The sequence below is a fragment of the Drosophila biarmipes genome, chromosome 2L (assembly GCF_025231255.1).
Source record: "Drosophila biarmipes strain raj3 chromosome 2L, RU_DBia_V1.1, whole genome shotgun sequence".
NCBI classification, from domain to species: Eukaryota; Metazoa; Arthropoda; class Insecta; order Diptera; family Drosophilidae; genus Drosophila; species Drosophila biarmipes.
In genome coordinates, this window is record NC_066612.1 from 7,466,703 (window position 1) to 7,481,311 (window position 14,609).

Below are 14,609 nucleotides of genomic sequence, written 5' to 3' on the forward strand. Positions count from 1 at the left end.
TTGGAAAGAATTTGGCTGGAGGCGGCATCTTGACTCGAAGAACTGCAACTGAGTACTGAATGCAGTACCGCGGGCTTTTCCATTTTTATAGGAAAACATGATGTCATAGGCATTTCCTGTCTTTGTTGGCACTCCCTGAGTTCTCAATTTTGAGGGGAAACACCCTTTTATAGATTTCTTTCTTTAAAAAATAAAATCCCCGACTTGCAACAAGGGCAAATATTATTATTTTTGCTGATAAAAGGCTAAGCCTTTTTTTTCAGAACCGACTACAATATTCACCAAACAATTTTTGTCTGTGGCCGAGTAAACATAAATCTTCTTGTTAAATTGTATTGCCTGTTTAAAAGTATTTAGGTAAGCTGTTCTCTCGACCCTTTTTAATTGCACCATCAAACACTATATTTGATCAAAACCAATCTTCAGTACCACCCAGTCTAAGTTGGCACTGGTTCTAAGGCTTTTGGGAAATAACACAAGTACATTTAAATTTTGTATTTGGTTTTATTTTTGTTTGAAATTTTTATAGGCACATTTTTTAACCACGTCACTGATTACCATTTGTGTATTATTATTAATTTACTAAGTTTTATAAATAACTAGGGGATTCACACCGATCCAGTTCTTAACGCGGGTGCATTGGAGGTCCGGGAGGGTGGTGATGGTGATCGTGATGGGGAGGACCATGGTGCGGAGGTCCGTGGTGGGGAGGTCCATGATGCGGAGGTCCGTGGTGCGGGGGTCCATGGTGCGGAGGACCGTGGTGGGGGGGACCGTGGTGGGGCGGACCGTGGTGCGGAGGCCCGTGGTGGTGGTCGTGGTGCGGTGGTGGAGGAGGCATCTTTGCTTGACGAACTACAGTTGAGTACTGAAATTACCCGCCAAAGCTTACCATTTATACGAAAAAGTCATTGGTATTATTGCAAGTACACCTACTCAGATAGGGCCGGCACCCATGAGCATTCCGGAATTCCCAATATACCGCTATAAAGATAACCGACCTTCCCCCACTCAACAGAGTCGTCATCCTATTGGGGAATAACTCTCCCTGCTTGTGAGTTATGCGAACTATTTTTTGGTTATAATAAGTCCATAATCTCGTATGAAAACTCCAATCACAATAAGTATTTCATTGGTCACCTTACAGTCAGAGAACAATCAATCAATCATTTGCTGTTGATAAATAGCTTATCGCATTAGTCGAATGTCATGTATTCTTAGCTAAACATATCTTTGATTTATTTGCCCCTGCTGACATTTACCAAAGTTATATTTGTCTTGCAAAAATGTTTTTTGTTATTATTTTGAAACGGTGAAGTATTAGTAATGATACGTAAATATCTGTTGTAAACCTTATCAATGGGTTGATAATGCTGCAATCTGAAAGGCTTATCTTATCGATAGGAATTACGCATTGGGTCATAGAAGTTTTGCCTATATTAGTCAGACTTTAACTATGATTGTAATCATGATTTTAGGTGGGGTATACCACCCCTTTTAGGGGAAGTACCAAAAGAATAAAAGATAGACACTTGTAATATACTTTTTGTATTAAAAAAACTGTATATTTTATTATAAAATACTTGCATCAAGTTGTTGTGTTTTTTTTTTTATATAAAATAAAACTTATCAGTCATATGCGCCCACATGACTATGAACTTTTGGTTGGAAAAAGACCATAATATATGATTTTCTTGTGATGGTCCCATCCCCTTTTCTGTCCGCAATCACTCAGGCGTTCAATAATTGACTGCATCTGCGGTTGAATACAGATCAAACCGAGGGTGGGCTATAAAATAGTCTGGGGGAAAAAATCAAGCAAACAGCAAATAAAATTTATAACAAATCTAACACACATACATCATTTTGATATGGCCATGGACACGTTCCGTCCGTCTATTTGCTTAAGGATGGATGCCTCATCGGGTGGCAGCACATGGATGTGGAGGACACGCTCCGGTCTCTGGACCTCGGAGGATCTAGAGATGGAGCTGGAGCTGGAGCCGGAGCTGGGGGCAACTTTAGCCGGGACAGACACATTAATTTTGCTGCTCGCTTCCCTAACCGCATGCAATTTTTCTTGGCTAGCTCTCCCTCGGCTATCGCCTTTCAATGGCAGGAAGCGAGCCCTGGGGGAAGGTGGAGAAAGGGTATCGAATGGGTCGGAGGATCCGGCAGGGGGATGGCCAGAGCCCACATCCTTCAGCCAGTCAGTTAGTCAGTCAGCCAGATAAGTGCGGTTTATGTGCAGCACGTAGACCAACTCAATACACTCGATAAATTGCGGCGGCGTTTGGCTGCTTAGAAACGGGCAACTTGACCGCATCCAAAAGGGGGAAAGGAAGCTTACAGATGCAGTGGGCTTATTAGCTCCTTTTTTCCTATCCTAATTGATTTAAGATTTAAAAAAATTTTAAAGTGGTAAAAATAATTTTTCATGAAAAAAAATAAAATTTTATTTTATAAATTTATTTTATTTTTGTTTAAAATTAGCTAGTGAAAATTTTGCAGCAGGCTTGGGAAGTTTAGCTCTTTTCCCGTATTTTAAATAATTGGACATTTTGGAAAAATATATTAGGTTAGGCTTTTCTATTCATAATGTTTCGAAAGATTTCGAAAGATCAGGAAAAAGATTGTATTAAAGATAAATAATAGAAAATAGGTAATCTTTAAATTATTCCCCCAACTGTTTGTAAAAGAAAACCGGGAGCTTTGGTGCTTCTCCCCGAGTGCCGAATTGATGTTGTGCAGTTTTTCTTTTAGCCAAAACGGCAAGTGCACTTTAACCCTCCGCGCGCCAACCTGACTTTGACCCCCTGCCAGCGCCAAAGCTAACTCAATTTCGGTTCGATGGGCGGCACTTGATTAAATAATGTCCAAAGGCATTTGAAACCAAAATTCCGATTGGAAATGCCAGCGAGCCCCTTCACAAGCAAACAAAATGCCATTGCAAATTTACTCATATTAAAAGCTCATTAAAGATCAAATGCCCAAAGCCAAAAGCCCTCGGTTCGCATTTCCCTTCCCCGGGAAAAACTCATCATGGCAACAGCATTCCACGGCAGCGGGAAAAAAGAAACCCGTAACGGAAAATATGTTATTAATTCAAATTAATATAATCCAATTTTTTTTGCCTTTCCCCTCATTGCCCTGGAGTTTTCGCCGGGAAGTGGAAACTACTTTCTCAGCGCCGCGCGTAACAGAAATATGTTTTCCCTTTCCGCTTTCGGAGGGCTCTTTCGCTTTTCACTAGAGCGGGGTTGTTCTATGATGTATAGACATTGTCGTATCTGGGTTGGCATGAGAAATGGCCTGGAAAGACCCCGAGTCTTTCGGGTGTGGTTTTTGCATTTGCTCCCGGTGCTCGTGTATGCAGGAATGTGGGTTAATAATGAGGCCATAGACAGCAGCAGACGGGTTTAAATTCGAAAGACATTTGTCTTGGCTATGCCATTAGCTTTTTGCATATGATTATGCACAGGTTTTCATATTTCAGGAAAATGGGTTCATTTGTTAAGGCTTACTGCGAAATTTGGCGAAAAACTACGGAAAAGTAGCGAAGTTATACGGGTTGATATCTGTTGAAGGCCTGCCCTCTTGTTCTCTATTTAATCAACTTAATGTACAGTTTCCACTTTCTTTGTGGAGTTGGAAAGTGGAAACAAACTCATCGAGTGCAATTGCCTTGCAATCTATTCTCTTATTTAACCCACATTCAAAGCTCACTCGATGGCAAATCAAAGCCAGACAACTTCATTTCAAATGTTCCACTGGGGAACTGGAGGTATAGGACATACACTGGGGATAATTTTAGTAAATAAAAAAATATTTTTTATATTTTCAACATGGAACTAATGCTGATATTATATTAATGTTATAATAAAAGGTGTTTCTACCTATGGGTTTATTGGCATAGCACCTATAATATGCGTCCTAAATCATTTCTTTCTATGCAGTGGAAACTTTTCCCATATGCAACAGTTGCTGCGAAGTCTGTGCCACCCACTTTGGCCGACCCCCGACCAATCCCCCAAGCCATTGTTGGCTTGTTGGTTCGATAAACTCCCTGCCAACAGCCAAACAAATCCCAATCCCAATCGCAGCTGCACCTAGTCCTCGGTTTTCCCCTCCAAACGGATTTCAGTTCCATGGCGAATGCCCGGCGGTGAGCAAGTAGGGAAATCTGGTATCTGGCTGAGTGCTCGGCATAAAACGGAAAACTTGTTAGGATGGATAAACTGAGGGGCAACAATGCGGCTGGCGAGAATCCCTTCAAGCGGCCAATGAATGCCCTCCAGAAGCAGTGGTATCGCGTTCTGCTGGCCCGCAGAGTGGGATTCGGGCAGCGCCCTCCGCCCGATGAAAAGGAGCTAACGTAGTAAGTCAGCCAGACGCATCCGCAGCCGGAGCCACGGCCCGCTCCGTTCAAATCAAATTGTGTGAAAATTGCAATTTCCTGTTGATCTTATACATTTCACAATTTCCTCACGCCTCGGGAAAAAGCGCCGACATTTGTCGTAAGCGCTATACAGCCGCGTTCCGGCGATACAACGAACGTTTCCGCCGGGAAATGGCCAAGCACGAGGAGATGCAGCGGTGCGCCATCGATGCCATGAGGGTCCACAGGTGAGGGGATGGGAGTACCTAAATATTTCTAAAGTTAACTCTCAAAATCTTGGCCAAAAAGTTTTTAAATTTTAAAATTTTATTTTATGTGTAGAAGCTTAACAAACTTATATTTACAGATAAGATATAAGGATAAGTTAAGGATACAAATGTTATCAAATATTATAAAATATTTTTTTTTGACTTGGTTTTTCGTCAATCTTTTTTTGAGTGCTTCAAAATTTATTTCGTTTTTTAAGGATACCAAATATCAAAACCACCAAGAATATAGTGTAATTAGTGCTTATATATAAGTATAAAATATAGTGGTATGAAACATACCCTTAGATGTAATATATCTGTAAAGTGCTTCTAGATCAACATTTGATAATAGATTAAAAACCATTCACAAATTGTTTATTCATGTTTAAGCACAATTTATGTTCGTACATTATTTTAGCTTTAGTATGATGTTTTCCTGGGATTAAAAATTCTTAAATTAAGTACATAAATATTACTGTTAAATCCATTCCTCTTTTAACCAGAACCTTTGCCATCACCACACTTTGGCTGCCCTTGCACTCGAAACGGGAGATAAACTCAACGCTGGAGACCCTCGAGCAGGCGAGAAATATTTTGGTTAAATCTCAGATTTAACATAACTTAAATGTGTTTTCACTCAGGTTCTCACCGCCAAGGAAAGACGACGCCTGCAGGAGATACTCAAGCAAAGGGAGTCCTGGCACTCGCACCGTTGAAGCAACATCCACTCCAGCTCAAGGCCACTACTCGGGTTCGGATTCAGATCCCCATGCAGATTCCGAACCTGACTCATCCCCACACCCATCATCGTCGGCATCATCTGCCACGGCTAAGTGAATTCCATTTAGCTTGGATTTCACTCTTCCTGGGAGCCTGATTTTTCTTCGTTCACTTCATTTTTACTTTTGCTTCGTTTTGTTCTTGAAATTTCGCTGTCAGTGGCCAAAGCAATGTCGTAAATATTTAATACCAGTAAAAGTGCAAAGTTCACTTTGGCTAAAACCAAAACGGTGTTGGGATGGGATCAATTTTCTGGCATGGGTATACCAGAGCGTTGTCAAAAGGTTATGGAAATGACTGGCTCAAAGGGATTACTGCACTTTAGTCGTAGTAATTTTCTAAGGGAAGCATAAGCTTATTGCAGCTCAAGCGAAGAACTAAACTAAAATATTGTGTTCAATTTAAAAATACTTGGAAGTTCTGTTTTTTAACGTTGTAACGTTTTATTGAATATCTAAATTGTTTACTTTTAAGAAACTTGTTGACTTTATTTTCCTTGCCCCATGTTCCATATTTCAAGGGTATAATATTAAGATTTATTATGTTTTCCCTGGCAATCGATTTAGCCTATTAAAAACTGCTGCCTAGGGCAAAGTTTTCCAATGTAAATATGTCACATGCCGAGAAAGGATGGCCCCCATAAAACACACTTGTTGGTGGAGGAAAATGGACACAATGGAAAAGCGAAGGGCAGAAAGGGGTGACACTTTCGTAAATCCCTGAAAAACTGAATAGACAAAAGCCTAAGCTTCAAGCCTAACCCACTCACATATATCCCAGTGACATTTGCTGCCAGGACTGAGGCTCGATAGTAGGCCAAACAGCAAAAAGGACTCAACCCAATATCCTTGCCAACAGCAAACAACAAACAACGGAAACAGAAGCTTGGCCAGCACAAGGACCCAAAGAAAACTCAGCTCGTAGGCTCGAAATGCCGCAGCTGTTTCAGTTTGGCATATTGCCGACTTGACAGCAAAAACAGCAGAAAATAAAAATCGAGAAGAAAACTATTGAACAAAGTGGCGCCTGTCGCACTTTATGACGAGCCTGCAGTGCCCTTTTTCTGCTATTCCTGGAAACCCCCATCCCACCATAATGGCAATCCCAGAAATGTGTTCTAATTTAAAGCCATATATAGGAAAGCAAACAGCGGAGGAAAAACAACAGACAGCGGAGACAAAGGGAACAGCTGCCAAGAAAAAGAAGGAAATCAAAGCAGGAAAATAAAGAATTCGGAAGCAAATCATACTGGGAGAAAAACAGGATATCTTAAAAGGTTTACAAAATTCGGAAACCTTTTTTAGGCAAAGTATTAATGTCAGCCGGACCAAAAACCATTACAAAAATTAATTTGTATATTTTATTAACAAAATTTAAAATAAGTTTTTCAAAGGATATTGTTAAAAACCTAACACGGTTTTTAAAAAATCTTTATAATTTACAAATACTTCAAAATAGGAATCCTATAATTTTCTGTAAATTTAATATACAATTTCAACTTGTTTTAGACCGCAGTGTAGGTACGATTTGAAACTGCAGTTGGCCAAAATGATTTTTATATTTATGTCTGTTTGAGTTGTTTGTGTCGTCGATGTCGTGGAACTCAGTGGAGAGGTCGTGCCCAGTATCAACATTAGTTCACGGTAATGTCGTGAACTTTCCTGGCCTCAGCTGCTCGGCTGGCATTGGCTTTGTCAGCGTTTATTGATGGCATCAAAGTGTTTTTCAATTTATTTTACTTTTCCTCCGCAATTTATTGGCACGCTCCGTGCGGGGGGGTCGGCAAGCTTTTGGCCTTTTCCCCTGGATGTTTGTCTTGGCCGTGGCCAGATGGGAACCGAGCGATATGATTGATGTTGCAACAATTTTGCAGCATAATTTTAGGCTAGCCAATACGTAATGCAGGGGGCGATGGCGAAATGGTTGCTACAAAACAGACACGTAGGAGCCGTTAAGTTTAAATGGCCAAGGCGGTTCGATTGAAACAAGGTAGGGGAGAGTGCCCATAAAAGGGATTTAAGATTGTAAGGGTAAAACCGGCTTGCCATTTTGATAAATCACTTTTCAACCATATTTAAATTAAAATGGTTCAACGCCTAAAGCAGGCTGATATTACAATTTTTTAAGGGACATATGTATACAACCGAATTTTAGACAAATTCATAAGGTACCAAAGTCCTAAACTTGATATAATCGGATATTTTCAATATTTTTAGCCTTTGTTTGTATTTAACATCATAAAAAAAAAAAAAAACTACTGTAGGAGTAGCCATTAACATGGCTCCAACTATTAACCCAATTGCAAAACAATTATGGCACCAGCATATCATTCGGAGCCCTCTGTTTGGCCCCCGAAAATCTACCAAATTGGCAAATGTCAGAAGCCGAGGAGTCGAATGGGGAGGGCTCTATAAGTACATGAATGAATGCATGCCCTGGCACAATGAGTTGATAATCCCAAAGGCAAATACTCGAATGGGGGCGGAAAATGGGGGCGGGGCATTGATATGTCAGTGGCACACACATGCAAACACACGGACATCTATCTATGCAAAGCCATAAAGCAACAATAATAAACGCACATCATCATCATCAACGGCGGCAGAGGTTTTCCCCGCCTTTCACCCAGCTTGGCCGCTTTCCCGCCGCTGCTGCTGTCAGCAAAAAAGTATGAAATATCATCTAAAATAGGAAATGCGTAAATGCGAAATCCTACAGAACGGAAACTCAACTGAAAGCGATGCGCCAACGAACGTTGATGATTTCCCCACCCGCTCTTCCCACTCCCCATTCGCCATGCTCTGTATGAAAGTCAATTTTTCATTTAGATAACTTTGACATACGCAAACGTCATGGAGAGGAAGGAGCCTGCACAGTGGTTGGGGGGTGTGAAAAACAGTGCGTGCTATGTGTTTTTATATTTCTCCAAAAGATAACTTTTATTAGAACCAAATATTTATAAAGTTCGCCACAACCTAAGGAAGCAAATTAACTTTTAGTTTTTCGAATATTTCGAACATATGTTAAGTATTAATATAATAAATTTTTTTTTATTTGATGATATTTTAATAATTTGTATATATTTTAGAATTTACCACTTAAAATGGATTAGGTATTAGATTTAATGGATTCTGTTAGTGTCATTCAAAATGTGTTAAAAGAGAAATAACATTACATTTGAATGTGTTTCGGACTCCTTTAATTAAATGCATTTGTATTGTATATGTTTTAAAATATTAATAATTTATGTTATTTTTACTATTCAGTTTAGATTATCATGTCATATTAAATATATTATTTATATTTTATTTTAAATATTTAGGTTGGTAAAGTGAATACTTCTAGGTTACTACATTTAGGATATATATAGGTTGATAGAGTCATGAATTCTAGGTAATGAAAGTTAAGTTTATTATGTCAAAAAATTGTTTAATAAACCTTTGTTTGAAAGTTATTTTATAAGCAATTAAGCTGACTCAGTTTAGTTAGCCCTGGCACCACTGTGCCCTTGGGGCCGTGCCTTGGCCACCCATCAGAACACCCAGCTCCCACTATCCACGGCCCACCGCCCACCGCCCCCCGCTTTGCATGTGTGCGTCTGCATACAACGATTTAGATTTTGGGTTCAACCTCGGCTGCCGTTCCTGCTGGCGCCAGTCAGTTTATCCTGAGGGGCTTCATCGCGGAAATGCGGGCAGCGTTTTGATAAATGAATTTTCCCCAACTCAAACATTTTCCAGCCCCTCCCCCCGGGGCTTTATGTGTGTGCGTGGGCATGGCTTAAATGAAATGTTAACAATTAAACGGAGTCGGCGAAACGACAAACGAAGTAACACGAAAAGACTATCAGAAAAGAGCAAGTCTCTGGCTTTGTAGGGTTAATACGCTGCGTATACTTAATAAAATAAATAATTCTGCCTGCGAGGGGATGTTATGATATTTGTTTCTTGTTGATTTTTGCCGCTTTGTGTCCTCTTCTCGCGTCGTTGTTTTGGTTGGGTGGTTGTTTAGTGTAAACTTAAGAAAACAGCAAAACATAAGTGGCAAAAGGGATAAAGATTCTGGGTGGTGTGGGTTCTTGTCAGTTGTTTCATTAAGGAGGGTTGTTCCCCGCTGCAGAACAGAAGTTATTTTGTATTTACAGAGTCTCCTGGCTCACCTGCCCCCACTAAGCAGACACTTACACATTGTTGTAATCATAAAAAGTATTAAAAAGTAACGAGAAGATGCTACTGAGTTCTTTTTTGGGGTTGGGGGTGGTTGAGGGCAGGTGGGGCCGTTTTGAAGTTGATTGCCCATTTTTTGGATGCTACACTTGTTTACCTACTTGGGTCCTTTCCTCCGAGGGATGCGGCACATTGTCTGTTGTGTAAGAGAGAATCTGGCCGCGGCTTAGGTTCAAAATTTGCGCTTACGTTAGCGTGAAATGATGTTCGGGTAATAAAGCGAGAGTATTAGGTGGGTCGTAGCAGGCAGCCAGGTGCGCTGCAATTTTATTTAATATTTTAAAGAATTATTCGAATTTTTAAAAGGCTTGGAACTGCAAAATCCGTCACTAAAGTTCAAAATTAATTTATATTAATTTGAAATTACTTTGATAAATAGTTGAAAAGAGTTTTCCGACCATATATCGATAGATAGATAAAAATATATAATATTTTTTAAATTTACTATTTTTGTTTTATTAAACACCAATTGAACTACTCAATCGAAAGCCCCCAAGTCGCCTTTCGTAGCGCAGCACAATCATATTTCACGCTTTGCTTCATCCGAACAGACAACGCAAAAAGCGGGCGTATAAAATTTTATATCTCCACCATAACGCGAATCCCCGGGAATCACCTGGCATATAGCCCCCATCGCCTCTTTCCCCACCCGAGAAGAACAACAGATATAACCGGAATCGAGCCTACATTTTAATGAAATATGTTTAAAGTGCGGCGCCAGCTCGTAAATACAACTTTATAGTGATATATGAGCACGTATATGATTTGGCCAATCCCCGGCAACAGCTGTGAAAGTTCGCATGATATTTTATTAAAGCCTCCAGTTAACCTTCAATACGGTGGCACCACATAAAGTGTGTGGGGAGCTGCAGCCACCCATCTGAGTTTTTGCCGAGGTCCAGGGAGGATGGTGCCGGTTCTGTTGGCTTGGACGCAGGTGTTGGCTACGTGGTCGAGGCGAGGCAACAAAGACGCCAACCGACTTGGAAGCCGCAGAAGCAAAAGCAAAAGCAAACTCCGACCCAGACCCAGAGCCAGAGCCAGAAGACCAGACCCGAACCAGACGGAAAGGATCCCAAACCATATAACTGAATTCGACGGGGTGGCGAGGGTGGTGGGCATTTTTCGGTTGTACCTTCGTCTGGAAACACTCTCGGTTTATTTTCCCTTCGCCGTGCATACCTTTCTGGCACTTTTGCCGAATTTATCGCATAAGCTTTTCGCATACTTCCGGGTAATTGGCAACACCATGTTCCCGGCAACAGTGGGTGTTACCCATAGTGTTGTGTTGTGTGTGCGTTGCGCATTTAAAGGCGTTAAGGTGCAAATTTATTTCTACGAAACCTTTTCCGTACCCAGAGTATCCCGGCGCGTAGCCCAGCATCCTGGGATCCGTCCTTCCCCTCCTAATGAGCTCTTCGGCTGCGTACTATTTCTCTGCCCTCTCTGCACATGCATGGGATAGATGAATGGTAGGGGTTGGGGCGAGGGTCGGCAATTTGGGTTCCAGGACTCTTTGAGGTCCTCGTTAGGGGCAGGTTTCGCACTTGTGGTCTGGACATTATTGTTCAAAATTGTTAAGCACATTTAAGCTTGATTTAGTTGCATATTTATTGTGGCCATTCCAGCCAGCCATTTTAATGCGTTATGTAAACTGTAGTTAATTTATGTTTTTCGCCTTTTTTATCGTTGAGAGGAGGGTTAAAATGTTAAGGACTTGGCGCCTAGGGGCTTAGCCTTCTTAAGGTCGGAAAATATGTCTTGGTTTTTAGGGGTTTTCTTTGAAAATTAAGTATATTTCATATTTTTATATACAAATTATAAAAGATATACCATTAGATTTACAGAAAATATTATTTCCTTCCAGTATTCAAATTTTTGAAATACCTTTTAAAACACAAAACATATTCCAACCCTTTTGAAAAGTCATTAAATGCTCCAATAAAACGTTTTTTTCTGAGATTCCAGACTTTCCAAATCAATTTGGCTGATACTCAGTTGCGATATTTCGAGGCATAAGTATTTATGGGCTTCCTGGTTGTCCAACGCCCGATACCTAGCAATTTATTTGCCATAAAAACGTCCGCTGAACTACCTCCATAAACCGCTGTATAAACTACGGCAACAAAGGACATGGGACGAAGGACGACGGGGTCCTTATCATAATCATTTCCAGGCAGCTGCGTTGACTTCCGCCTGCCGCACAGATCGCCCATCAACGATTCTCCCCGTCAGTCCCGCCCCACTCCAAAAACAATCCAATCCCGGCGACCCTTTCTGTCGATGATGGTGATGGAGTTGGGAGGCGGAGCTGGAGCAGCCTGTTCCATTTGCCTTCCGCATTGCTTTATGACCATAAATATTTCATTATGAATTTTTTTTGGTATACAGACAACGCGCTTCAACATGCTATCTATAAGTCATTTGGCCTAGGCTGCCGGCGAAACTTTGGCCGAAATAAATAATAAAAAATGCAATCCGTTGCCGCTTCAATAAACCCTTTTCGAAAGGAATATAGCTCAATTTTTGTTTTATTTCTACGCATCAAAATGCGTCGGGACACGAAAGGGTTAAGCATGAGGTAGAATACCATAGATGGGCATACCGAAGGACCTGTGGAAAGGGGGTGGGAGCCTTTTGAAGGGGCCAGGGGCTTGCGTTCGTGACATCTGCAAGTCGCATTAATAATTAAATCAAGCAATAAAAATTCAGCACGAGTGGCGGCCATGGACAGACCCAGACCCTCAAATCAGTCCATGACTGATAGCTCTCCTGCTCCCCGAAAAGTACATAAAGTTCTGCAACCCAGGAAATGGATGCTTTACAAATAAATTAGGGAATTGGCAAACGTCCTAAGAATAAAGTTGGTATATTAACTTGAGTTTATCCAAGGAAAAATGCCTACATTACATAAGATACATTTAATAAATATTTATATAAGGACATTAATATTTAGCTTAAAAAGTACAAAAGATATTATTTCAAATAAAAATTAATTCAAGTTAGCTAGTCACCGATCAATACAGGCTATATGCTCTAACTTACCCTGCAAATATTGGTTAACGAAATTTGCATAATGTACATAAATCATTAATTTTCATTCAACCCCAGCCGGGTAAAACAAAAGTTCAATTGACATTTTCTTTGTGTCCATTTTTGTTGTTCTTTTGTTTTTGTTGAGCGTCGAGCGAATTTTTGCACACGAATTGCTAAATTCATAATAAATGAACACTGAGAGGGGGAAAATTGAAAATGCCGCCTGCAACATTCTTACGCACGAACAATTTCGTAATGAAAAGCTTCCTTTTTTGCTCCTCTCCGACATTGTTGTTAATATTTTCCCTTCTCGACTCGGCCAAATGCGATTAAAATTGTTAGAGCAAATTATGGCGGAAGGAAAAGCAGAGCTCTTCTTCGGCGCATTTTTCTGCGCTTTCCCTTTGGTTTGTGTGCTTTTAATCTAATAAAAATAGTTTACGCTGTTGCTCATAAATTCGCAGATAGAAATTCCAGCAGCGTCGGGGAAATTACAACAAAATTAAGAAAGTTCCCAAGGAGTTGGCGGGAAAAAGCAGCGGGCGGCCCAAACTTCAAGTTTAATCAATAAAAGCTGCAGGGAATCCTTTTCTGTCCAAAATGCCAGCGGGCAAGGAATACCCCTCATGTAGAATGTATGCTTCCATTCTCCCTTATCTATTCGACGACCATATAAGTCTGGGGTATTGTTGTATATTTTTCGGCTGCCACCCGTAGAGCTTTAGTAGTCCACCTTTATCTGTTTCCATTCATATCGTATTAACTCACTAAGAAAAAAATTATTAGGCTGTACTGTCCGAAAAATAAATACTTTTTACAATTTTAATTAATATTTTAAATGGGTTAATATTTTATAAAGTATTTTATATATTTTCAAGAAAACCAGTTTCATTAAAAAACATATATGGGTACAAAGCATCCTATTTGTAATTTCATTTTCCATTGATCTTGTTTTAGAAGGCTTTGAATTTATATTTGTTTTACACTTTGAAAAGTTTATTTAAAATACACAGCCACAAAAAAATATTTATATAATTCAGTATGGTCATTGCAGAATTAAAATGTAATTTAAATATAGCGAAACCTATACTTATTGTACTGTTTAGTATAGTATCGAGAATAGGGAACATATATTTATTATGATGGTCGTTGAAATATCAATAAGGAAATATGTAATCATAATTAAAGGAAAAAATATTTAAGATAAAATATTACAAACTGCCTTATTTTTTCAGTGCACGTTCCTGCCCTTTGACACTTTTTCCTGCTCTTCTCTCCATGGCGAGCATTTTAATTGAAATTATATTTTGTCTGTCACGCCAGAGGTCGGGTTAAGCCCTAACCTTTCCCTTTCTTTTGTGTTCTTTTCAGGTATATGATGACATGCAAGGATCATTTCATGCATTCCGTCACACAATTTCACTAACATACTTTTGCGGATTATCTTACCTTGGGAAGATGGCCTCAACTTTGGGCCAGCATCTTGACTTGGCCCCCCAAAAAGTTGAGGCCACAAGCCAAAAGTGACTTTTGCATCGGAAACTTTTTCAAAGCAATTAGATAAGGGCTTTGGCTGAGTTTAAAGTTTCAGCCAGAAAATCTGTCTTACCCACTTTGCCGATTGTGTGCGTGTGTTATCGTCCCCAAGTGGACTTTGGCCAACATTTAATCAGCAGAAAGTTGGCCAAGTCGACCAGAACTCCACTCCGGCTACCTGGACTTCACCGAAATGTGATTAGAGGGCCCAAACACGCAGCCACTTACAATTTATATTTAGCTTAAATAATATTTAGGCAAGCGTAAAGCGGAGCTGGCCACTAGCCACTAACTGGAGTGTTTTGCTGGCCAAAGAACAAAGAAAAATATTTAAGCACTTAAGTGCCAAAGGAAAAGGGCTTCCCAATGTCCAGTGAGTCCAGC

General features: G+C 40.2%; 1 protein-coding gene across 1 annotated transcript; it reads left to right on the forward strand.

The window, feature by feature from the left end:
- The first annotated feature begins 4,133 nt into the window (after nucleotides 1–4,133).
- Nucleotides 4,134–5,391, forward strand: LOC108027727 (uncharacterized). Its single transcript, XM_017099279.3, has 4 exons — nucleotides 4,134–4,378; nucleotides 4,504–4,626; nucleotides 5,151–5,229; nucleotides 5,289–5,391. The coding sequence occupies exons 1-4, from the start codon at nucleotides 4,230–4,232 to the stop codon at nucleotides 5,361–5,363; spliced, it is 426 nt and encodes a 141-aa protein (XP_016954768.1). The 5' UTR covers nucleotides 4,134–4,229; the 3' UTR covers nucleotides 5,364–5,391.
- Nucleotides 5,392–14,609: the final 9,218 nt, after the last annotated feature.

Excerpts from the sequence above, each read along its gene's own strand:
- LOC108027727 (XM_017099279.3), top strand. The coding sequence starts at position 4,230 with ATGGATAAACTGAGGGGCAACAATGCGGCTGGCGAGAATCCCTTCAAG. Across the intron at positions 4,379-4,503 it reads GATGAAAAGGAGCTAACGTA|CGCCGACATTTGTCGTAAGC; the intron begins GTAAGTCAGCCA and ends CTCGGGAAAAAG. Across the intron at positions 5,230-5,288 it reads CGCTGGAGACCCTCGAGCAG|GTTCTCACCGCCAAGGAAAG; the intron begins GCGAGAAATATT and ends GTTTTCACTCAG.